Source organism: Carcharodon carcharias, chromosome 12, assembly GCF_017639515.1.
Source record: "Carcharodon carcharias isolate sCarCar2 chromosome 12, sCarCar2.pri, whole genome shotgun sequence".
Lineage (NCBI taxonomy): Eukaryota > Metazoa > Chordata > Chondrichthyes > Lamniformes > Lamnidae > Carcharodon > Carcharodon carcharias.
The window spans coordinates 49,550,337-49,577,647 of NC_054478.1; the positions used below are offsets into that span (position 1 = coordinate 49,550,337).

At 43.3% G+C, this 27,311-nt stretch overlaps 1 protein-coding gene across 4 annotated transcripts in view; it reads left to right on the top strand.

Annotated features, from left to right (window-relative positions):
* LOC121285305 (transmembrane protein 163-like) overlaps positions 1-27,311 on the top strand; it is a 218,702-nt gene that overhangs the window by 92,751 nt on the left and 98,640 nt on the right. For all 4 annotated transcript variants that reach the window (XM_041201743.1, XM_041201742.1, XM_041201744.1 and 1 more), the window contains exon 4: positions 25,710-25,753. In XM_041201743.1, coding sequence (XP_041057677.1) covers positions 25,710-25,753 — 44 coding nt within the window. The remainder of the gene's footprint in view (positions 1-25,709; positions 25,754-27,311) is intronic.

The following is a 27,311-nucleotide window of genomic DNA, read 5'->3' on the forward strand; positions in this document are numbered from 1 at the left end:
AACTTTTATCTATGTTTGCCATTTGATTTTCATCTCTTCATTAAACTCTTTGGAAGTGTACTGTTTTTCCAAGGTTCCTTCCAAATGTGCAACCATTTTCTTCAGTGCTGCAGTTTTTTTTTCTTGTATCTCTTGGCTTCCTCCCAGAAGATAGAACATTCCTGAGTGATCTCTGCCAGCTGGTTCTTCGGTTCTTTCCGAGTTGCATTCAATTCAAACTTTGACCTGAGGGATCCTTGTAGTGTATGAAAGACATTCAACAGGTTTTCCCTTTTGTTGCAAAGCTCAATTACTTTGTCTTGGAATTTAACAGTGTCTCATTGAATTTGTTTTGCTGTACCGCCATTCGACTGTTCAAGGTAGTCTTTATTTCTTCATGTTGCTAAAGGATGATGTAGCGCTTTTGAATTTGATCTTGAAGGATAATTAGCTGTCCTTTCAACTGTTTATTTTCTTGTTCAGCCCTTGTCTTCTCGTTCTATATTTCAGTGTATTGCTCTGTCACTACTGACAATTCCAACGCAGCTTTTCCTGAAGTAGCATTCACTTCTTTTTTAACTCCTCGTGTTTTTGCAGGGGCACATATTGGTACTTAAGAGAATCTTTCAAGGCTGCAACTTCTTTGAGTACCCTTTATGCCTTCTGTTATGCCTGGCTGTACATCTGGTTGAGTTTTCCTAACTCCCACTTCGATTTGCCAACCATGGAATAAAGGTTCTTGTGATTCAAGTCTTCCGGTTTAATTTTGATACAACATTTTCTGGATTTACTTCTGCTTTTTCTTGCTCTGCCTGCCACAGGGCTTTATCTGAGAGCTCTGGAAACATGTCGGTGAAAGTTTCCTGCCTCTCTGGTGCCCTCGTGTGGTTTGTTCAGGTATTGTCTTTTTTCTCTTTCATTGTTTTGCTGGGGGTTTTGTATGCCTCTTTTTAAGTTCTGCCTGCTTCTCAACTTGAAGATTGAAATATTTGTAAAAGGCTGTTATAGTTTCTTGAGGCTGGTTGAGAACTCATCAATGCCAAGTAGTAGGAGCATTTCTTCCGCAAGTTCACTAAATCAGTATTAAAAAAATCTTGACTTCTTCTGATTTGTTACTTAGATCTGATGTATTCCAGTAATTTAAAAATTCCCTTCTCAAGGATGCCACATTTCCTGTTGGATTTGGCCCTTAGATATGTCCAAACTGATCTGGTAAGTTGGATTTTTTGATCCATTGTCATTTAATATTTTTTTTCAGTTGCAGCTTTAAATGTTGTTGCCCTTTTAAGAATGGATGTGTAATTTTTCTTCTTCCCGCAATTATTGGGTTTTGGCTGGCTCCCGTTACGCTGACAGAGCTGTTTCTGTTTAAACTTGTGATTGCTGCAGAACCTTCATAACTAATAGTTTTGGCCAGCGATTTACTCCTCTGAGCATTTGGACTCAATTTGAAGGCGACATTTTGCTCTGCCTTCAGTTTTTTAAACTTCCTCTGGAGCTTTTTTTGGATTTCAAGATGGCATTGCTATTCACTCAGAGACCAAGGGATCTCTTGCGCTTGCTGGTTTTTGTGGGCTCCGCAAAAAGGCAATAGTGCCCTTCTTGAAAAAAAATTAACATTGGATGCCTGGACTGGGAGCAGGTGCAGGCAGGTGGGCCTCCGATTGGCGCCCCTGGTTGGGGGTGTGCCGCCCTTTTACATGGACGGGCCAATGACATCTGCCACAAAGCACTATGCATTCCCTGTGCGGTTGGGGGATTCCCTCAGCCGGGAGTGCACTCTTTCATACTGCAAAGTGCTGCCTTGGGGAGATCGGCTCCGATTCAAAAGCTGACATAAAGGTAATTAAAAAATTTCCTTGCCATGTCCCCTCATGTGACACTGTCACATGAGTTGGGACATGTCCATAACTCTTATTTAAACATTTCATAAAAATTAAAAAGCCCTCATGAAACCTCATCCCGCCCGTGGATGAGATTTCATGCTTTTTCTGAGGCCCGCCTAGGCTCCCGGCCTGCCGGCCAACTTTAAAGTTGGATAGGCAGGTCCATCAATCAGATTTATTAGTTCTTTAACGGCCTTAATAGGATGTTGACAGGTCGGTGGGCGCGCAGCCGATTCGGCTGTGCGCCCGTCGAACTGAAAATCTAAATGACACAGGGTGACGTCGGGACGCACACCCGATGTTTCCCCACATCATTTTATGCATCGGCGAGTGGGCCCCACCCCTGCTCTCCGACCGGAAAAACCTGTCCTAGGTCTATACACATCTCTGCTCAACACCACACTGACCCTGGGTCTGATTCATGTGCCTTTTTACATCAATGTATAGGTGGTTCTGTACTCCATCCCGTATTAACCCTATATGTGCCATATCCTTAGTTTACATTGCTCTTTCTAGACCCTTCATGATTTTGAACACTTCTATCACCTATCAATCACACTGCTCACTAGTTACCGGTTCCCAGTCTACCAATATGTTTTTGGTGCTGCTGTGCCTTCAGCATTCCTCATGATATTGCTTTGAAATTGCTAGAGAATTACCAAACCCATGCCGATGCATTTTTATTCTGTGCAGTCAAAGGTATTTAAATGCACCAAATGGAGATTTTGGGCAGTCATTGGGAGAGAATCAAGGTTGAGCCTGGAAAGCTAAATTTAATTCAGACTTCAATATACAATTGCCAGCAGTCCAATAGAAGGACAAGGGCAGCAGACGCATAGAAATATCACCATCTGCAAATTCCCTTGCACGCCACACACCATCCTGACTTGGAACTATATCGCCATTCCTTCACTGTTGCTGGATCAAAATCTTGGAACTCCTTTCCTAACAGCACTGTGGGTGTTTCCACACCAGATGGATTGCAACAATTCAAGAACGTGGATAATCACCACCAAATTGTCAAGGGCAATTAGGAATGGGAAACTTGCCAGTGACACCCAAATCCCATGAAAGGATTAAATAATATAGATATAAGAAATCAAATTGAAGAAGTTAGAGTAGTAATATTCTACGTAGAACCCTTTAGCACTTCATAATAATGGTATTTAGTACTTCTACAGGCACAATGGCAAAAATTCTTACTACAACAACATTTGCCTTTATTACATTAAAAGGCTATTGAGTTTGATCTTTTGGCAGCGGTTTACATAAGCCACATGAAGGCTGATTTGGCCATTTTAAATCCTGACAATGGACAAAGTTTTATTTGGAATTAGTCCCTTTCTTTTGACATAAATGTTATAGTTAAACACATAAGTAGTTTGAACATTGGTATGTTCTACATTACAGTCGGAATATAATTAGGATAAACTGAATGTGCTTAAATACCCCTTGAGTTTTCAATTATTAATGCTAGTGCACTAGCTGGCCTATTGGCATCATACCTGCTATTACCGCTAGGGAAAGCAAAAGGTAATTTAAATGTCATGGTAGGTGCATTCCTGACAGAAAGCATATTGTGACAAGACATCTGAAAGTCAGTATCCGTATCCTTTGAGACTTCAGGATATTTATAGCTGAAGACTGGAAAATAATTTAGAATTCTACTTCTTTCATTTTATTGCTACTTTGCAAATACTGGCTAGAATGTGTATGCGTGTGTGTGTGTTGCCGGGGGGAGGGTGTATGTGTGGGGGAGTGTGGAGTGGTGATTTGACCATAATTGATAATCTGGCCCAGATCGTGCTCAAAATTACAATCATTTTCCAAAGTGAAGTCATTAAAATTTCTGCTCAAATTAATTTGCATAATCACAAACATAAATCTTCCCTGAACTAGTGTAATAAGGCAGCACTTTAAAATGTAATTTTTATTTTTCCCCGTTAGAAAGTATTCCTCGATATATTTAAGAATGGTAACCTGGAGCAGTTTTATTCATCCAGCTGTGAATGGATTTAACATAACATAAGTATTTCTAATACGAGTTTCTAGTCCAACACCTGAGTGTAACCTGATTTTAAATAACTGAAAATGTCTTCAAAAAATTATTTAGAACTACTTTCTAATTTCATTGGTATATAATACCAAATTAAAAATACTTTTTTATTTTATTTTTTAAGGGTGTCTATTAGTGCCTTTTTGCTAAAAAAAAAAGCTTAATTTTAAAAGCCTCTTCAAAAGGCTGCAAATTTACAAAAAAATTGCCATGATGATTAATGCAAATCTTGGCCACTTTGTGAGGCAGTGTTAGCTTCTTCTGCAATGATCGTGTGAAAGGCCGTGGAAACTTGATTTGCACTGGATACAACTTGAACTGAAAATTCCTCTATTATTTGCGCTGGTTTATCAGATTTTGGGCAAGCTGTTTTGGATAAACCAGCACAACCTAATGGAAACTCTACCTCAGGACCTTCAGAAGTATAAATAGTTTTGGAGAATGCATATCTTTTTGGTTTGCATAAAGCGATCTGGTAGAATATGAAATGTTCATTATCTTTACATTTACATCACTCATTTATGTTTGCAGGATTCTAAAACTGCTGTTGAGATTCATTCCTTGATAGGATTGAAAATGTTAACGAGTGGCTGTTTTAAAAGCCTGAACCTTGCTAGGGGAGGGAAGACTGAGGGTAATGAGGAGATCCACAGTCTTGAAGAAAAGAGGGACTGGGAATAAAAGAGGTTTAAGCAATGTCACAGGACAAGAGTAAGTACAGAGAGATAAATATCAAGAATTAAGATAGTCATTTCAGCCTGTAAAGTATACAGCTTCTGTGCAGTACCATCAGGTAGATGAACGCTAAATCCTAAACCATATGCAAGAGAGCTTCACACCTGTGAGATTCAGCTGCCCAAACTATCAGTCCAGATCAACACAGTGATTGGTATACTGCACCTTAGATGTGGGAGCACAAATCTTTTAATGGCTTCCTGAGCAAAGTCCATGGCTGTATGACTGGAAACAAATAAAACTTGGTACCTGGCATTACAAGGGAACCTTGTGTGTGAAGACAAAGGGATCTCTCACTTGCTCACTAATTCCAAATCACTAATTTAACACAAGAAATGAGTCAGGTGGTCTAATGTTGCAAAATAATAATGCGTGCAGCCTTTGAAATTTACCCTTTATAAGATGAATCTGATATTACAGCAATATTATACATTAATAAATCAGTTGGGAGCAATGTTCAAAGAGAAAGATGGTCCTTTCAAATTAATGATGGCAAAGGGCGGAATTGTCCCAGATTTGTATTAAGTGCGGTAGCGGGCGGGAGAAAGACCGCTTTGCCCGCTGGCCACAATGGTGGCTTTTCATGCTGTATCATCCCAATCCTGCCTCATTAATCATGCATTACCAGCCCACCAAGCTGTTCCAGCTTCATCACGCCGGGTGCCACATTTAAAGTGTAGCCGTGTGCATACCTCTTAGTGTTTCCAAGCCAGGACTAGTGCAAAGAAGACATGGCCCCAAAGGCAAGAAGGCTGCAGCACCCTGATTTAGTGACACCTCCCTTGAATACCTTTAGCACGCCATGGGCGCTTGCTGTCAAGAAGATATAATAATGTCTATAGTGTTATTGGAAATTATTTTAAAATAGAGTTCAGTGGTGTCTGTTCCTATGTGTGTGTGTCTTAACTGGATTAAAGCCAGCTGCTCTAGGGGCTTTGATGTTTGGGTTTGAAATATTAATTAGGTAAACATGGAGGCATGTTGTTGTATTACTATGTCTTTTGAACTTTATCTCTTCTAATAATAAGACCCTTTCATAATAACCACTTTATAAGTAATCCTTGGGAAAAATAAACAAACGCACTATTTCTGACTTTCACTTGGTTAAGTGTAACATTTCACTCCCTCTCTTTGAATTCAAGCTGCACTAGTTTATTTAAAGAAAAAATGCAAATTGCCTCCATGTTTACCTAATTAATACCTGTAAGCCTCTAGCTGCTGTCTGCAAGGACCTAGGGCTGAAAGAAACTCATTTTGAATGCAACTGTCCAGAGTGTGCTTTGCCAGGGGTCTGTTTAAATCTGTGTTTTGCTGTTGCCTTAATGGAGGTGTAACTAGGAGTCAGATTAGGGGATTTTTGTAATTATTATAATAGTAACTTTGTAGACATACGTATGTGCTTACAATCTTTTTTGTACTAATAAATGTTTAATTTAATTTTATAGAAACCTCTTGCGACTCGGTGCTCTTATCACTACTGAAATCAATGCTAGCATCGTGAAACATACAAATTGTAAAATGGGTTATCACATTTGTTTCAAATTCCCCTCTGGGATTTGAACAGCTCAGCATTTACCATCGGCTATGTCATAATACTGCTGTGGTGTCCTCTACCCCTGCTTCGGCCACAAGAGGGGCAGCAATATTACCACTCCAGCTTGGTAGGCGGTGGCATTGGTGATCAGTGCCAATGCTGCACAGAAGAGTTTGCCCATCCAATGCAGATAGAGGATGAATGATCTCATCCCTGCCACCAGGGTAAGGCAACCAACTCTAAACTCACACACTCACAAGCCCATCAGTCACGCACTGGCATCTCACTCACTACCAGCTCAAGGGACATCACCACTCACTCTCTCTCACATACCCTCACATATCCATCTGGCCTGATCTCCTCTGAAGACTGCCTGCTCAGCCCTCACCATCTTGAGGCCACTTGCACAGATCAACTTGTGCCCCCACACAAACCCTGGGGTGCCCCCCTTCCCCAGTACAGCCCTCGCCCGCAGTCTCTTCCCTTGTCTAAGGTCCATTCTGCCCCTTCCCCAAGCAAGCCCTAACCCTGCAACTGGTGAAAAGCCACCCCTCCCTTATGGCTGGCCTAGTAGGTAGAGACTGGCCCCAGAGCCCCCACCCTAAAATTCATGTGGTGCTGTCTGTAAAGCCTGGTGCTGATGACTGTGAGTGCTGCCTGAAGCAAGGCTGTCAAACAAACCTCAAAGTCCTGAGAAAAGTGCAGCTTACCAGGTGCATGTTGCTTATGTACAGTCGTGACACACATCAGCATGCAGTCACACCAACGTGCTTGGATGATCCAACGTTGGGGGATGATTCCGGTGAGCTTGTCTTATAATGATATACAGATGTATTACAATGAGGTTCCCAACATCAGACAGTGGGAAATGCGGCCCGCCATTGACGGGTAGAACCGACAATTGTAAACTGGTTTCACGATGTTGTGACACCGAGTTTTGGTCTTCTCGCCATTTTGTCCGCTCATGCCATCAAACATGTCCAATGCCAGCAGACACGGAAAATTCCTCCCAAAGACTCACAATTTGGCTAGAATTTCAGACAGTCTTTCCCCGATATAAGAACATACCCCAGGGTGCCAGTAAATGGCACCCAACCATTATTTGCAAACAGCTAAGTTTTAAAAAAAAATTATGTCTTCACTTTTAGACTTCTGAGTAATTTGTGAGTCAGTAACAAGGATTTAAAGGTCAAATATTTTTCCATCAAAGTTGTCTTGTAGTTAAGTGAAAGGCTTGGTTATAAGAATTTGCCTGTTTGGTGGAAAATATTTGCAGGATCAAGAATTTGCCATATACTGAAGAGAATAGTAAAATATCTTGTCTGAAGTGGGTTATTTCTGACCTTTATGCGTGTCCAGTATTTTGATAGTATGTTTCAATCCAAAGATTACAGTAAAGTTAGTGTTTGTAATTTGTGCTTTAGGTTGAGTATTTATAGGACAACTAGTGCTACAATCTCTGTAAAGGTTGATAACTTTTAGTTACTAGCTTAAAAATGACACAAGATTTCATGTTTTAAAACTTCTACTGTAACAAATGACTAAAAACGACTATTGACTAAACACTGTTTTCTTTTTGTAGACAACTTATACTTCAAATTAGAGAAAGGAATGTTCCTTTTTTATACTTATTACATATTACACTCACTACAGAATTACAGACCTTATAGCAAACAGTCTACAGTTGCTCCCAGCTTCCAATAGGTTCCTGTATTCCCAGTTCGCCGAGTAGTAACATCGAGCAACCATCTGCAGGTGTTTTGCTAATTTTTCAGAGAGTTTCTTTAAACTCACCACCATTATTAGAACCTGTTGCAATGATTCTTCTTCCCCCGGCCATTACTGGAATCCCTAGAAGGCTAGGGATGTCTTCGTCTAGAGAATGTCTCCCTCTCGTATTTAGCCAAGGTAGCTTGCAAAGCCAAGCACATTTTTCTCCCAATTGACCACACAGAACTTCAGTCTGTCTAAGATTCATTGATCTGTAGGGAAGCCTGTAACATGACTTCAAAAATAGCTTATTTTGCCCTCTTCCCCATGGCAACATAAAACATGTTAGCCTTGTATCTCGGTAGAAATGGTAATTAGCTATCCTTGATCCCAGATCCCTTTCATCTTAGTAGTAAATGGACAGTTTACAGCACAACAGTTTACAACCCGATACCTGCAACACCTTTCTGGGGCTTTGGGAGACTCTGAGCCTACCCATTGTGAACATTGAGACCATTGTCTCCATGCATAAACGCCTTGTACCTTCTTCCAAGTAAAACAATCTAAGCCTTCCTTTAATCTCTAACAATCAAACAATCCAGGCTAACAGTCAGGCAGACCTCAGAACAGATATATGACCCCCTTCATTTATCCTAAATTTAAATATACAGTCCCAAGGCATGGGGAGAAATCTTACCCCAGTGGGATTTTACATTCCACCAAAGTCAATGGAGTTTAGAATGGCTTGCCGCATTTTATGTCCCTGCCCCCACCATGATGGGGCTGTAAAATTCCGGCCATAATCTTATAAACCTCTAAATTGTAACATTAGTCACTGACTTAGAAGAGCTGTCTGCTTTAATTGGGCGCTGCTGTTGACTGAATCAGGGAAGAGTGCTTCCCTAACTGAAGATCTTTTTAAACATGGTGGCCGACACGTATGTGCATGCTTTACAAATTAATTTCCAATAACAAAACTGGATACAACAGTGAGATTCCACAAAGCCCTGTCACTTTCTAGAAAGTGGAATTGATTCCTGCACAGGATGTGGGAAGTAAAGGTTTTATATGAAAAGAGAGAGACCAACTTCCAAACCTAATGGATGTAATTTGATAGAGTGAAAATTGATTATAATTTATCAAATTTGCAAGCTCACCGAGAGGCCATCGGATCAAAGTATATTTCAGGATTAGAGAAGAATGAAGTATAAGCTCCCTTATTACAGATTTGCGATATTTGTCAGACTGGCATATTTTCTGTGTAGCATAGAATTCCCCATGCTATTATGAGCTTGAAGGGGCACTTTCAAGCAAAACTATCTTCAAGAGATGGCCTTACAGCTGTTTAATGCTTTATCAAAAGCCAAATCATTTCTGCGATGGGAACTTGTGACAAACATACATAGGCTGGAATAGGAAATTCCATTGGTAATTGATTCACCCGAGTCATATTTCTTTCATTTTGGAACTAAAATATAGATAAAGTTCTTGAAAGAAAGTATTGTAACTTACAACTGTTATTTAAAAGGAAGAAAGGCTTGCATTTATAAGGTTTGCTCTTTTCATGATCACTGGATGTCTTAAAGCTCTTTACAGCTAGTGAGGTTCTTTTTAAGTGTAGTCACTTTTGTAATACACAAAATGTGGCAGCCAATTTGCACACAGCAAACTCCCACAAACAGCAGTGTGATAATGACCAGATAATCTGTTCTTGTGATGTCAATTGAGGGATAAACATTGGACAGGAGACTGGGGGATAACTCACCTGCTTTTCTTTGAAATAGTGCTGTAGGATCTTTTACATCCAGCCAAACAGACAGATGGGGGCCTTGGCTTAACATCTCCTCTGAAAGACGACTCCTCTGAAAGTGCAGCACTCCTTTAGTACTGCATTAGAGTGCCAGCCCTGACTTTTTTCTTAAGCTCTGCACTGGCACTTGAACTCAGAGGTGAGAGTGCTACCCACTGAGCCATGTCTGGCAGTCTGCGAATGAATGAGTATAATGCAACCACATGGAACTCTACTGGCACTACTCTGCATCTTCTAATTTCACTACAAGAAGTCAGGAGAATGATTTCAGCTTCCTGTAGTACCCATGAAAGTAAAAACCCAAAACTAGCCTGAAATCAGTCTGAGAATACACTCTGCATTTTTTTTATTCTTTAATGGAATGTAAGCATCGCTGGCAAGGCCAGCATTTGTTACCCATCCTTAATTGCCCTTGAGAAGGTGATGGTAAGCCATTTTCTTGAACTGCTGCAGCCATTTGGTGCACCTACCCCAACAGGGCTGTTAGGCAGTTCCAGGATTTTGACCCAATGACAGGGAAGGAACAGTGATTTGGTTCCAATTTAGGATAGTGGGTGACTTGGAGGTGATGGTATTTCTATGTGTGTGTACCCTTGTCCTTCTAAGTAGTAGAGATCACAAATTTGGAAGGTGCTGACAGAGAAGGCTTGGAGAGTTGCTACAGGGTATTTTATACATGGTACATACTGCTGCCACTGTGCACCTGTGCTGGAGGGTGTGATTATTTACGGAAAAATGAACATACAAATTAGGAGCAGGAGTAGTTGAGCCTGCTTCGCCATTCAATAAAATCACGGCCGATCTGATTGTAATCTCAACTCCACATTCCCGCCAACTCCCAATAACCTTTCACCCTTTGCTTATCAAGAATCTATCTACCTCTGCATTAAAAATATTAAAAGACTCTGCTTCCACTGCCTTTTAAGGAAGAGAGTTCCAAAGACTCACAATTCTCCTCATCTCTGTCTTAAATCGGCCACCCCTTATTTTTAAATAGTAAACCCTAGTCTAGATCCTCCCACAAGAGGAAACATTCTCTCCACATCTACTCTGTACAGATCCCTCAAGATCTAATATGTTTCAATCACGTTGCCTTTTATTCTTCTAAACTCTACTGGATACAGTCTATCCCCAGACAGAGAACTGAGGAAGGGAAAGGAAGAGTTGGCGATGGACTATGTTAAGGTGAAGAAAGGGTGGAGGAAAAGCTGATGAAATTTTCCAGTTTAGGGCGAGAGCAGGAAATAGCACTGATACTTTCATCAACGTACTGGAAAAATGGATGAAGGAGGGGACTTGAGTAGCACTGGAACAAAGAACGTTTCATATATCCCATGAAAAGCTAGGTTTAGCTAGAACCCTTATAGTTTCTCTTAGCAACACCTCTTAATTGGAGGAAGTGAGTGAAGTCAAAGGAGAAATTGTTCAATGTGAGAACAGGTTCAGTCATGTGGAAGAGAGTGGTGGTATGTTACGGACAGGGAAAGGTGGTGGGATAACTCTTGCCCTTTTTTCCTCACCCCTCAGTTGACTGCACCAAGGTAGATTTTTTTGAAGGAGTGTTTTAAATCTTTTGAGTATTGTGACTTTAAAGAATAGACACAAACAGGCTTTCTAGTACGTTTAAATCAAAAGAAAGGATAAGTGTTTATTTACACAACACCCAAAATGTAAATTCAAAGAAACACCTACGTCCTCAAACATACAGACACACATACACGCAAGAAAAGATGAATTGTAAAGATGAAACATACACTTAGATTATAGAGTAACAAGTAACAAGTCACATGTTCTGAACAACTCCTTTAAGATGAAAAGCATTACAGGCCGGAAGGGTTTTCTCTCTTGGTTCAATATACTGAAGAATAGAGATTGGCAATTGGAAATTTCTGGGTTTTTGTACGAAAGGAACTTTCATCTTGCAGGTGGGAACAAATTAGACCCTCTTTTCACTGCTTGAGATGACTTTCTGTTTGAACAGGATTCCTTTCTTCTTATTGGGTGATGATCTCTCTCCCTGCTGGTCCCAGACTGCCTTAATGGGTTCACTTGTGGAGTCATATGGTGTCAACCCCCTCTCCTGTTAATTTTGGTTGTGTGATGGTAGTTTTGATGGATTACATTGTCCACATAATGGTTTGGAGCCGAGGTGATTAGTACACAATGGCGGGAGGAAATGATTGATATCCCATCAACATATCATGACCTTATTTGACACTGCATCTTCATGGTGCTGGCACATCTGGTAGCTATAGAGCAGAATTGTCCCAGATTTGCACTGAGTGCGGTAGTGGGCGTGAAAAATGACATTTTATCTGCTGGCCGCAATGGTGGGATTTCACACCGTATTGTCCCCTTCCCGGCGTATCCTGCCTCATGAATAATACACTCACGGGAAACACTACGGATTGCTGGCAGGCAGGCTTAGATTTGCATGCCATGCCATGACCTCAGCGCTTCTTTGCTCCAGGCGCCATATTTAAGTTGCACCAGAGCGCAGCCTACTTCATGTCTACAGACCAGGACTGCTGTAAGCGATAGATGGCCCTGAAAGCAAAGAAGATGGCAGCCCCCGAATTTAGTTATGACTCACTGGGGCATCTGCTGGATGAAGTGTAAGGTCATCGCAATGTCCTCTACTCTCGCTCTGGCTACAGGATGCCCACCAGTGTCACCAATCCATCCTGGGAGGTGGTGGCAGAGGCAGCCAATGCCAACGGAGCACAGAGGAGGCAGCATTTCAGTGCAGGAAGAGGATGAATACTCTCACCTGTTCTGCCAGGGTAAGTCAGCCACCTCATCACTCTCAATACACACACTCATAAACCCATCACACATCCACAGGGATCTCACACCTCAAGGGACAACACCACTAACTTTCACACACACCCTCACATCTCCATCAGGCTCATACCCACTGCAGCTCATGTCCTCATCCCGTCCATGGCTCTGCTCACCACACAAACATTCCGCGCAGTGCCATATGTCCTGCTCACACTCTCTCCATCTATTTTCATGCAGGTGAAGCTGGCTCACAACAATAGGGAGAGGCCCCAGACCGGGGGTGGAGTGGCCCACATTAGGCCCCTCACTCACTTTGAGGAGTGTACCATCATGCTGACTGGTGAGGATGTGGACCATGCCTAAAGAGGCAGTGCAGTTGGCAGCAAACACCCACACGAGGATTCTGTGCCACATCATCCCTATCTCCATGCAACTATGAATGCTCTCTCTCCTGCTTTTGACTCTGCTGCTATGCACTGATTATCTCTACTTTGTTTCTCAGGGAGCTCTGCCAAGTGTCCAATATCCTCAGCTAGCCAGTCCCTCAGCTCCATCCACATCCTCACTTCCAGCCAAGAAGACACCTCCTCCATTGAAGAGCTGGAAATAATCAGCCTGGAATACCTCTCACAGCGCTTACCCACACCCTCCACCAGTGCAGAGACACACCCCTCAGTAGGACCTAGATCCAGAGCAGGCTTAGGTTCAGAATCTGGTGGTCACTGCACGGACATGTGTCCACAGGAAGAGGAGGCAGGTTCAGCTGAGCTCCCCGACACTTGGAGGACTGCTGGGGAAGAGGCATCTGTGAGGTCAGAGTCAAATGACGAGCCCCTGGATTCAGCCTTCCAACTCATCCTGGAGAGTCAGCAGAGGGCGGTGGAACATCATGCAGAGCTCTTGGAAGCCCTCAACAGAGCGGTACACAAGTTGGAGGAGTGCGTTGCCTGCTCTCTGATGAAGTGGTGCCCACATGTGCACATTTGGAGGTCTCGGTGGGAAAGATGGTGGATGCAATGGAAACGCTAATCTAGCAGAATGCATAGATGTATGCAGACCTGCATTCCATCATGGAAGCCATAGGTGAGTTCCTGCAGTGGCAACACGTGAGAGAAATGGGGCACCTTGACATCCCTCCAGGTGCTCATTCCCCTCAAGGAGTCAGGCCGAGGCGCTCGGGCACCCAAAGGAAGGAGGGGTGGCAGCTGGACACCCCTGGGTCATCCACTCAGGAATCTCAGAGGCTTTTCATTCCCTCAAGTCACATTTGCCTGTGACTCCCCCTCAACCTCGTCCTCTGTCACCACAGAGGGAGCAGCTGGCCCACAGGAGGACAGCCAAAACAAGGGGCCTCAGCTGTCCAGAGGATGCACACCAAGGTCATCAGAGGCAACACGGTCAACCATTGCACAGGCTGTCTCCACCCCTGTTGCAGATGTTTGGACAGCACCTAGAAGAAGTGGTAGGCCTAAAAAAGTTACGAAATTCTGATCACAAGTGGTTGCGCAGGTGAAAACATTTTGTCACTTTACAATGTGAACATATATTCACTTTTCTTTCCCCCATCATTGTGGATTCCCTGGCATCACATTCCACCTCCCCACTGTCACCTACCAACCCAAACCCTTGTCATTCTGGGATGTCCAGGCGAACATGCACATCCCTACCTTCCAGAGAATCCCACCCCCATCCACAATGACTTCCCTGACCTCATCCTTCCCAACCTCAGGGTCCGTGTCTGCCTCCAAGTCTCCACCAACCATTCTCATCATTCCTTCTACAGTTACCGATGCACCCTCCCACCTTACCAGTTGCCTCTGCCCCTCTCCCATACTCACTATTTCCTCCTACTACACCCACCCTCATTTCACTCCCTGGGAGGCTCTCATTGACTCCACAGACCCCTTCCTTCCACATTCACCTGGACATTCCCCCACCTTACACCCTACTCCATCCTTACTCCCTCTTCCACCCTTGCTGCCTCTTCCGCCCGGCCACCTTACCTCTGAATTCCCTCCTCCCCTCCCCCTCCCAGGCCACTTTCCCTCTCCGAACTTCCTTCTCCCAGACACCAACCCCCTCCGAACTCCCTCCTCCTCCCCTGGATACCTTCCCGTCTCTGAACTCCCTCACTTACACTTCCTCCCACCTTACACCCACCTCCCCACTTGCAGCATTCTGCTCCGTTACATCCTCTTCCCCCAATATTCCCTCCTCCCCACCTCACACCACCAACACCTTTTTTTCCTCTTTCCTCCCAACCTCACCTGTCCTGACACCTTCATCCTCCCCCTCCCAACCTCACTCCCTGGTATGCCTTCCTTTCCCACTCTGAGCTAGACTTCCTCTCGCCTGCCCCACTTCGCCGATCATCTGTGGCAGTCCATGGCCAATACCGTGATGTTCCGAAGCAGACCCGAGACATCAATGAAGACCTCCCACCTTCCATGAGCTGCTTCACAGCAGGACCCATGTGCATGAGAATCCACCAAGCACGTGATGCACGTGTTCCTCCAGGGTCCGGTAGCTATAGGGCTCCAGTATCTTCTTCTCCTTGGATGTCCACGATCTGCAAGGCCTAACGGTAAGTCCCAACTTCTGCACGTCATGCTTGTCCAGGCGAGTTCTGTGCTGGGATGCAAATCGGGTTCACGCTGGCCTCCAGTGGGATCCGCATTCCACCATGGCGTACACCATCGAATGATCCCGTTGTGATTTCACGTCGATGTGAAGCCAATTTCTGCCCCCCCAACAGAATTGCTCCCACCATCCCCCAGCCCTTGCCTGTCATGATGCTCGCTGGATGTCAATGGGGCTGGATGATTCCGCCCATTGTCTTTTAAATTCCTTCCACTGAAATGATGAGGGAAAATCAATTTTGCACCTGCAAAACTGATTAGTATTTTTAAGTAACTTCTCAGACATTTTGACTCTGTCTGTGCTGAAACCACAAACAGAAGTCACCTGACTTTCCAGCATCCATTCTGAGAGAGTACATTGTCCATTATTTCATGTTGCTTCCATTTTTAAAAAATACAGAATCCACTGTAACCATCACAGGTAGATTGCAACTGGTTGGGCCTCCATTCAGTAAAGACACAGCAAGTCCTCAGGTGGTCCTGGTGGGGAATGGAGGTGTAGAGGGATTAGTTAAATGGTGGTTAGGGCCAGCGAATCGAAAACTTTTCAAGTATTGGAGGGTGTCAGAATCATCATGAATGTAGGTGGGAAGAGACTGGACATGGGGCGAATAAATAGACTCGAGATAAGGGGGAATTAATTTAATGGGGTAAGAGCAGGCTGAAATGATAGGTCAACCAAGGTAGACCTGTTTGTGGACCTTGGGAAGGAGGTTGAAGAGGCCTGTACAAGTTTGGTGGACTAGATCTTGGGAGACTGTGGAAGGAGATATCCAGAGGTGATGATGTCAGTGACAGTCTTGGAATGATGGCTTGATGTTCAGTGGTGTGCTCATGGTCCAGCAGGAGGTAGGAGGAGGTGTCAGAGAATTGGTGTTCAGTCTCCTCTAGGTAATGGTCAATTTGCCTAATAACAACAATGCCACCCTTGGCAGCAGTATTAATGCCAATCTTAGGGTTGGAACTGAGAAAAAGGGTGCTGCAAGTTGAGAGGGTGAATGATTAGAGTGAGTGAGGGAGGCAGAGAAATTGCGATGACACTGTGATCTGGCAGTTCCAAATGAGAAAATCTAGAGAGGGTAACAGGCTAGGAGAAGGGATCCAGATTGAATGAGAATTCTGAAGAGCAAAGCTCCACTGTGTGGGAAAGCTCTGAGCCAGAGATTTGTATGTGGAGGTGAAGGCAAGAGAAGAGCTCCGCATCATGCTGTGCCTGAAATTCATTCAAATGGAGGTGTAAGAGGCTGATGCCTGAGGCATTTGCTGACGACTGATTGTTTGGGGTCAGAGAGGGGAAGGCCGGAGGGGACAATGCAAACACAGCAGGTGGTGAGACTGGAAGAGGAGAGTGAAGGGGAAGAAGCACCCAGAGCGGTGTTAATATCCAAGAGTTGTTGAAGCTTGTGATCCTTGATACCTGAAAGAAAGAAACATTTCTTCTGACAAGGGTTGAATGAGATGAAGGATGTAATGGAACTGGGGACCATGACAGTTTTGGCCTAGAGTGAGTTGGTGCTGCTGAAGAGCTCCTTAAAACCTGCCACTATGACCAAGCTTTTGTTTATCTGTCTTAATATCCTCAGTGTCAAATTTTGTTTGATAATACTCCTGTGAAACAGTTGAGAGGTTTTACAGCCTTAAAGGTGCTATATAATGCAAACATAGAATTCTTATCTGTGGACTTGCATTGAACTATCGTTAATGGGAGGGAGAAAATTCTCAGAATTTTCCCGAAATAGATTAAGTGAGGAATGGTTATAAGATTCAGATTGGGATTTTCTGTCTCCTCCCGCTGGTGGGATCTTCCGGTCCTGCTCAAGACAATGAACTTTTGGCTGGCTCCCCACATCTGCTGTAACAGGGCCCACTGCGCCGGGGCTAGAAAATCCTGGCCAAAGTGCACAATAACTCTTGGAGAGTGGCCAAGATGGAATGAATGGTTTTTCTTGTTCCACACTTTCTTGTGTTCTTAAGGTGGGAATTAGTTAGAGTTATGTTTTTCTTAGTATACATTTTATAATATTGATCTTCAGTTCATTCTGCAAAGTCCATTTAGAATTGGATTAGAACTGAGTTTACTGTTAGATCCACAGGATAGACAATCTTTGTTCCACTCAAGTGCTTTATTTAAATTGTATTACAAAAATAAGTTTTATGAATATTATAATATAATGTCTTCTGTACTGAAAAGGTTTAAGCATTAAGAACATATCAATGGTAATTGGATAGAAGATTTTACTTAGGAAGCTTTTGTGCCCGTCTAATGGAAAATATTTATTTACAGACTATAGATTAAGTTTTGTTTGGTGGAAATTTTTATAAGTTATGGAATATAACCATTGAGAGTCAGCACTCATTCAAATGGAGGTGTAAGAGGCTGATGCCTCAGGCATTTGCTGATGACTGATTGTTTGGGGTCAGAGAGGGGAAGGCCAGGATCTTCAGTTCGGCGAGTGGGGGTGGGGCGCGAGTGGGGGTGGGGCCCGCCCGCTGATGCGTAAGATGATGTGCGGTGACGTTGGGCATGTGTCCCGACGTCACCACGCGTCATTCCGATTTTCAGTTCAGTGGGTGCGCACCGGAGTTAGCAGCGCGCTCGCCAAACTGTCAAAGGTCTATTAAGGCCATTTAAAAACTAATTAAACCACTTAACATAGCTGCCCATTCAACCTTAAGGGTGACAGGCAGGCGAAGAGCCCAGGCGGCCTTAGCATTTATCATGAAACCTCATCCACAGGCGGGATGATGTTTCATGAATGATTTATAAGTGAAATAAAGATTTTCATTAAAATTCATAGACATGTCCCAGCTCATGTGACACTTTCAAATGAGAGAACGTGTCCTAAATTTTTTTTCTTTGTTGAAATTTTTGAAAATCAAACTGACCTCCTTGAGGTATCTCCATGCCTTAGGGAGATTTCTGCGCTCTTTCACGCACATGCGTGAGAGAGCGCAGGCCCCAACTCAGCCTACTCTCCACACCCGCACAGGGAGCACTCAGTGCTTCCGGGTGCGCGTCACGCTGGGCAAGCCTTAATTGGCCCGCCCATGGAAAATGGCGGCATGCAGTCGATCGCGGGCGGCAATCAGCTGCGCGCCCGCCTGCTCCCGCCCAAACCCCCCTTTTGGGAAGAAAATTCTCCCCTATGTGTTCATTCTAAGTCTATGAACATTCTACTTCAGCAAATCTATAAATTGTAGCTTCCTTGTAATTTTATTCCAGATGTAATGCTATTTTGTAAACCATCAACAAAATTCTCTCAGATGAAAGCAAAATACTGCGGGTGCTGGAAATTTGAAATAAAAACAAAAAATGCTGGAAAAACTCAGCAGGTCTGGCAGTATCTGTGGAGAGAGTTAACAGAGTTAACATTTTGAGTCCTTTTGAATCTTCTTCTGAAGAACTCTGTTTCTCTCTCCACAGATGCTGCCAGACCTGCTAAGTTTTTCCAGCATTTTTGTTTTTAAAACAAAATTCTCTGTTTCACTTCTTTACTTGTAACTTTAATGTCAAGCACATTGATTTAACTGCAGGTATTCATTACTTAATACAAAAGTGAACTTGGCCTGCAACCATCTGTATATCCAAAAACATATTTTACTGCTTGAATATTTCATTTTTATATATATGTGTACTTTTAATATAACTACCCTGAAAAGATTAATTAATCATTTTGAATGCAAGTCTATTAATCCATTTTAAATTTCATGTTGTCTGGTGTCACTATATGCTTACTGTATTATTTATATCACAGAGAGAGCAAGCACCACTGCAGATTCAGACATACATGCCGAAAAGGCTGAACAAACCTTAAATATTTAAACCGAACACTCAATATTTAAAGACCCTTCTGCCTGTTTGCTTGACTGATCATAATCTCTGGATGTTGAAATTAAAAGGTGAAGAATGCATACCTTTAAACCTTTTCTACCCCATTGCTGACATGAATTTGTAACTTGATTTACTAGGAGCTTACATACTGAAGAAATATTGATATTTCGTACCTAGGGCCAGTAGGAAGCCCAAAGCTTCAAGGATGCTTGCAAGCGTGACATGAAGACCCTAAATATTGATTATCACACCTGGGAGTCACTAGCTGATGACAGGGGAAAATGGTGACACCTCCTGTGGGCTGGGGTGCACCATGATGACCAATGGCTACAGCAGCTTGGCAACAGATGCCAACGCTAAAAACAACAACCCATATGGACACTTGGTAGCTTCATATGCCGCACTTATGACAGAACCAGACCCCCAAGGATTGGACTCTTCAGCCATTAGCAAAGGTGCACCGTATGAAGACAGCCTATCAGAAACGGATTTGGTTGCTGCGTGCCCATCATCTTTTGTAGATGGATGGATGCCAGAATTTGCATTTAGGACTAGATACAGGTAGATTGTTTCAAAATTGGCAACCTCAGCATGGAGTCCATGTGAGATTTTAGATCTTGCCAGCTTTCAGAAAAAAAAACAGAACATTAATTCAAAGAATAGGGGACACATGAACTCAAGAGAATAAATTCATTTAGAATACACATTGAAGTGTTTTCTATCCACCTGAGCTTTTAGCCTTTCTAGAATACTTTCCTGCCAAGGCCAGTCCTTTCTATTGATGCTAACACAGCTGGATCTGACATTTTGGGGTTACCTGCTGGCTTTCTTTGACATGATTGCTTTTACTTTATTGCCCTGCACTATCACTGCCTGTATCAAGACTTCTACTTTTTTAACCTGCAAAGAGTTATCCATTTTATTAGCCATGGGGTCAGGTTGGGTGCTCCTATGCAGCTCAAGTGGTTGGGGTCGGGTCAGGTCCGATGGATCAGACCGAGCTGGGTTGGTGGAGTTAAGGTCTCTCTGAACACTCGGAGCATGGGAAACGTCAGGTGCACGAAGCAGATAACTGCCTGGCGTGCCACTGCGCTGATGCAGCGACTCCCCAAACAAGCCAGTGAGTTTACTCTCACATTTAATAGGACTTAAAATTTTTGCATCGCCCGCTTAAAAACATGCCAGGTTTTCAGACATTGCTTGTTTTTGGATAGCCGGATGTGAGGTATTGTACTATATAATGCAATATGTCATTTAGCCCACATACGTTTGCTCTGTCTTTTCATTATTCCATATCAGGCTTGTCCAATCTTTGCACTTGGCGGGGGGCCACGTTTCAATTTTTCTCAGACTGGTGAGCAAATTTTGGAAAGAAGGTTTGGCTCAACATTAAACATGAATTTTTTTTAAAAAAGGTGACATATGAAAATAAACAACTTGCTGAGCACAAAACATATCACAACAATGAATTGATATTTTAAAAAATGAGTAATAAATAAAGATGATATTTAGAGTGTGGGAGGGTGGATGTGTGTGTCCAGCTAACTCCCAGGCTCAGGGTGCTCACTCACTCACCCTCACCCACTGTGAGAGTGGGTGAGAGTGTCTGTTGATGTGTGAGGCTAAGGGTGAATGAGAACCCTGAGACTGGGAATGAGCCAGACACACACTCTCCCCCCTCTCTCACCCTCCTCTCTTTCTATCTCACATACACACACTCACCCCTCTCTCACACACATGCACACGGATTCACCCCTCTCTCTCCCACACACACACACACACACACACACACTCACTCTTCGCCTCTCTCTCTCATACACACACTCACCCTCACTCACATACATACACACACACACACTCACCCTCTTTCATACATACACATCCCTCTCTCTTACATGTGCACATGCACATGCACAATCAAGAAGATATAGTAATGTCTATAATGTTATTGGAAATTATTTTAAAACAGAGTTTAGTGGTGTCTGTGTATGTTTGTATGTGTGTGTGTGTGTCTTAATTAGAATAAAGCCAACTGGTCTACAGGCTTTGATGTTTAGAAGAGAAGTTAATGAAATGTTAATTAGGTAAACATGGGGGCAATTTGCATTTTTTCTTTAAACAAACTAATGTAACTTGGATTCAAAGAGGGGGAGTGAAATATTATACCTAACCAGGTGAAGCTCAAAAACAGTGTGTTTGTTTATTTTTCCCAAGGATTACTCATAAAGTGGATATTATGAAAGGGTCTTATCATGAGAAGAGATAAAGTTCAAAAGACGTAGTGATACAATGAAAATTTGCATTCAAAGAGGAAAATATGTATAAAGGAAGAGAAGGCTGTTGGTAAAAAGGAAAGAGATTCTAAAAGATCTAAAGCCTCCAGCCTGTAAGCCTCGAGCCGCTGTCTGCAAGGACCCAGAGCTGAAAGAAACTTACTTTGAATGCGACTGTCCAGAGTGTGTTTTGCCAAGGGCCTGTTTAAATCTATGGCCAGGATTTTGCCCTCGTCAGACAGACTCAGCAGGGGCAGGTGGGAGCGGTCGGGAAGCCGACTGCTGCCCTCGATTGGGGCTTGACCACAATTTCACACTGGCGGGCCAATTAAGGCCTGCCCAGCGTGAAACGCGTGCTGCTCGCTGAGCGTTACCTGTGTGTGGGGGTGGCATGGGGTGGTGTGGAGGGTGAGCGTGGAACTTTGCGCATGTGTGCAGGTGTGCACAGGAAGAGCTCCCTGAGGCACAGAGCTGCCTCACTGAGATGAAGAGTTTAAAAATTAAAAATAAAGAATTTTAAATTGTTAAAAGATACATGTCCTCTCATGTGACTCTGTTGTCACACAAGCAGGAACATGTTATTAACGAGATATTTAAATTTTTATTTAATTTTTAATAGCTATTGGAAACCTTATCCCACCCGTGGATGAGATTTCCTAAAAAACTCCCGAGGCCGCTTGGCCTTTTTGCCTGCCCGCCAACTGTAAGGTTGGATGGGCAGCAAAAAATTTAATTCAATTGGGACTTTAATGGCCTTGATAGGCCTGTTAACTGTTGGCTGCTGCCGACTCCCACGTGTACCCGCCAACCGAATTATCGCATGAGCGCACGATGATGTTGGGACGCACGCCTTACGTCATCGCGCGTCATTTTATGCTCATTCAGGTCCTGCACACGTCCGCCCGATGAGCTAAAAATTCTGGCCTTTGTGTTTCATTGTTACCTTAACAAATGTGTAACTGAGAGTCAGATTAATTAGGGGATTTTTTAGAGGTTATTATCATTGTAATTTGTAGACCCACATATGTGTTTACAATCTTTTAATTAATAAATGTTTAATTTAGTTTTATAAAAACCTCTTCAGACTTCGTGGTCTTATAACTGAATTCAAAGCCTGTATCTCGAAACATACAAATTGCAAAAACTGGTTATGACAATTGTTCCAGGTTTCCCTCTGGGACTTGAACAACTCAGCATTTACCATCAGCTGTGCCATAATAACACACACACAGACACACACCCTTCTCTCACACACAAACACACTCTCTCTCTCACACATACGCACACATGCATACACACTCACCCCTCTCTCTCCCTCACACACAAACTCACCCCTCTCTCTCACACACACATACACACACCTCTCTCTCTCTCTCTGTCTCTCTCAGACACACACACACACTTGGATTCACCCCTCTCTCACACACACACATAATCACCCACTCACCCCTCTCTCACATTCACACTCACCCCACCCTCACACACACTCACCCTCACTCGCGAAATTGGCTGGGGGAGAGCAGGGGGGCGCTGGTGGTGGAGGAAGTGCGGAGGAGAGACCTGCAATGAGGCCTGAGGCCTAAAACGCAGGTGCCTATTGAGCAGAGCTCCAAAAGCTGGGAGGGGCATGGGGAGAGCCAGGAGGGTCGCTGAAACAGCCAGGAGGGACGCTGATGGAGGAGGGAAAAGTGGCTGGAGCCGGGAACAAGTGTCTGGAGCTGGGAACAAGTGCCTGGAGGTGGGGGAAAGGGGCCAGAGTCAGAAACAAGTGGCCAGAGGTGGAGAAAAGCGGCCGAAGCCAGGAACAAGCAGCCACAGCTAGGCCAGAACACCAAGACCTCTGGGAAAGTGGCCAGAGCTGTGGGAAAATGTGGTAAGGGAAGGCTCCATATGCCCCAGAGTGTCTCTATCCTCACATACTTGAAGTTCCTGGTGTTTGCTGCTCCTCCAATCACAGCCTGTTTCTCTCCCATGTTTTCTGCTGATAGGCTCCCTATCGAGCCTATCAGCAGCAAACGTTGGCAAGAACTAGGCTGTGATTGGTGGAGCAGTCCCCTGCAGAAATCTTCAAACTCACTGACCCATCTTACCAGCGTTTTCACCAATTGGATCCGGGGGCTACATTGAGAGGCATTGCAGCCCGCAGGCCTGAACTGGACAAGTCTGCTCTATATTCTTGATTAAAACCAGTTTGAAATAACCAAATTGAGGAGTTATACATTATTAAGTTAGTTTATTCACATCCAGTGACAACCTAGATATGATGAGGAAAGTTGGCTTTTATTTGTTAATACTGGTTATTGCAAAGCATTTCAACCCACTATCACCAGAAGCGCTCTTGACAGTTTCTGGCTTCATTCTGTGAGTGATCCATTAAGACAAAAGGAATTTGCAGTCAGGTGACAAATTGATTTGGGTCTGACACTTATTATCTGGAAATTGCTGAAACTGCAGATGCACTTTAAAGATGTTGGTATGATTGACAGCTATGTTTGATTTTCTTCCTTTCTGGTTGAACTTCAAAAGGCAGCAAGCTGCCAGCTCACAAACTCTTCAGGGACCATGAAGAGAGAAGACAGAGTAAGGTTGTCGCAAAGAGACATTGGTTTGGATCTAACATTAGAAGAGTGATAGTGAAGAGTTGCATGTCTTTATTATTATCTGTACTAAAGGATTAATAGCCATATTCTGTAAATTACAGTAATCTGCTTTCCAGTCTTTGTTATTGCTTATGAAATAAACGTTTTCACAAGTTTATTGTTAAAGCTCCTGTGTGATGGAGTGTTTATTCTGCCATTTTTGAGCTCTTGGATATCACAAGAAGGCTTAGAACATGACCAGTAAGCTAAGTATGGACAGGGTTTCTTTTTAACACTTGTGCTTGCTACATCATTAGTTAACAAGCATATAAAAGGCACACACTAATTGGGAGCAAAAGCTAGTTTTCAGAATGGGTTGTATGTGCTGAAAAATACCTTAGCAAAGAACTAAACTTGTAATACATTTAATATTTATGCAAAATACCTTACATTTTCTATCAAGAACCAGGGTCAGTCAAAGTCTGTGTGAATGGATTTTTCAGATTGTAAGGAATTCAACTTTAAAGGACATTTCTGGAAACTGTTTTGAAATCACTAAGTCCGAAACTTCCAAATCAAGAGAAACTTCTTTACCTAAAGAGTAGTGAGAATGTGGACCTTGCTACCACAGTGAAAGCAAATATAATGGACGTATTTAAGGGAAGGTAGACAAAGCTATGAGGGAGATGGGAATAGAGAGTTACGATGATAGATGTAGATGAGGAAAGATGGGAGGAGACTCGAGTGGAGCATAAGTAACTGGCATAGTTCCCAGCCTAATGCTTGTTTTTGTGCTGTATATCCTATGTAATCCTATGAAAAATCAGTTGGGTTGATAACACCTGACCACTTTGAGGATCATTCGCCAGGAGAAAGTTTTCACATCTTTTTACCTCTGGTCACTGCTTTTACTTTGATCACCTTGAGGAGAATTTTCTCCCCGCCTGGCGGGCCGGTCAGGAGTGGGCGTGGGCGGGCGCTGAGCTAATCACCACCTGCGATCGGTTATGCGCTGCCATTTTACGTGATGCACAACTGAAAGCGCTCAGCGCTACCTGTGCGGGCAGGAGGAGGAGGGAGAACCAGGGCTTGCACTCTTTCGCACATGCACGCAAAAGAGCGCAGAAATCTCCCTGAGGCATGGAGCTGCCTCAGGGAGATTAATTTGATTATGATAACTTGAAAGAAAGAATGAAAAAAATTATTCAGCTATGTCCCTTCACTGTCATATGAGCTGGGACATACCTATGAATTTTAATAAAAATTTTTATTTAAGTTATAAACCCTTCATGAAACCTCATCCCACCCGTGGATGAGGTTCCATGAAAAATGCGAAGGCCGCCTGGGCTCTTCGCCTGCCCGCCAACCTTAAGGTTGGACAGGCAGCCCTGACAACTACTTTAATTAGGTAATTAATGGCCTTAACAGGCCTTTGACAGTTTGGTACGACTCCGGCACGCATCCGCCGAACTGAAGATCTGAATGACGTGCGACGGTGTCGGGACGCACGCCCGATATCACCACACGTCATTTTATGCAGCGGCAAGCAGGACCCGCCCCCGCACGCCAAACGGAAGATTCTGGCCCTTGTGTATTGTTCAAAATATTGTAATTTCCAGAACGAAATTAAAATACTGTATTTGGAAAATTAAAACATGACCACAGTCAGAAGGGATACTGGAAAATGTGGTTACATTTTACATTGCATTTGGTGTAATTTACATTACAGCCAGTGGCTTAGCGGGTTTACAGTCCAGAAAACTCACCCGGGTGTAGGCAAATTAGCCTGCACATTTCACCAAAGCTTTTCTGAAGAATCTATCAATATTTGAATAATTTTCCATTTAATTCGGCGGCAACTTGTTGATTATTTTGTTTCCTTTCTCTTTCAGCTGTTTCCATCATGCGACACAGTGCATCTTCCTTTGGATTTGCTGTAAGTAACATTGTGCAAATAAACACAGAAGAGACTTAAAAGGGACTTACTCAGGTTATTGGGGCTGGCCAAAAACAAAATGTTTCATTTAGGGTTCACTTTCCTTCTAAAATTTAGCAACTCTTGATTCTGCTAAAATTAATCACAAAAGAGAGAACTGCAGTTGAGGCAAATTTTTATTTTTACTCTTGATTTGAATACCACTATTTGCAACAGTGTGGATCTGGAATTTAGATTGGGTCAGTGTGCAACAGCAGTTTGTTCACTCCTATATCCTATTTACATTGAAGAGCATATAATGTAGTACAGTTTTAGAACCCACTTATATTCAAGTTCATATTCAAAAACAAACTTGCATTCATAAAGCATCTTTCATGACCACAGGACATCTGAAAGCTTTTTTGGAAGTGTAGTCACTGTTCTAATACAGAAAACAAGGCAGCCAATTTGCACACAGCAAGCTCCTTTGAACAGCAATGTGATAATGACGAGATAATTGTGGTGTAGCTACAACCACAGGTACTGCAACGGTTCAAGAAAGCAGCCCATCACCACCTTCTCAAGGGCAATTAGGGACGGGCAATAAATGCTAGCCTAGCCAGCGACACCCACATCCCGTGAATGAATAATTATTTTTAAAAATTGTGATGTTGAGCAAGGAGTAAATATTTACCAGGACGCTAGGGATAACGACCCTGCTCTTCTTCAAAATACAAATTTACATCCATCTGAGAGGGCAGACAGGGTGTTGCTGATATCTCATCAGAGAGAAGGCACCTCTAACAGCACAGCACTCTCTCAGTATTGCATGAGAGTGTCAGCTTTGACACTTGCACTCAAGCTTTGGGATGGGATTTAAACCCATAACCTTCTGACCCAGAGGCAACAGTACTACCAACTGAACTACAGCTGACATACAATTTGCAAATGCAGTCAGATTCATGCAAACTGAAAAAGCACATAGACCCTGAAAATGTGCAGATTATAATGCTGGAAATTATACTCCAGTTGAACCCTTGGGACCTCTGCTGCTGACCTTGCCAGAATATGTGGAGTCAGTGGGATGGTACTTATTTAAATGGGCAATGGGCAACACACTACTGGGCCATATCTGAGGCAGCTGCCTGACTTACATGTTGAAAAGTCTCATTCACGACTGTGAAGTCCAGGGGGTTGTCCAGTTCTGTCCTGGAAGGAAGCTTTTGTAGCCTCTTTGCTCTTCCCCATCCCCCACTTCCCCCATCCTTTTCAGGGAGCTGATAATTTGGCAATGCTAGGTGCAAGAAACAAATGTGGGCAAGATCATCCAATGTTAGTAAGTGGAATGGCATATAAAATGTAAATATATGGGACAGGAGCATAAATCAATAGCAGCACTGTGGAGTAGCAATTCTACAGTAATGGAATTTTGTTAGTTCAGTGCCAGAAAATACCTTGACCCGAATTCCAGTGATGAAGCTGACCTTGAAAGAAGTCGACCACAAGAATCTAGCTGTCTTCGTGGCAAGGTCTTTCCCTCTCCTGAGAGCAATTTAAATTTAAAATCATGGGGCATCTT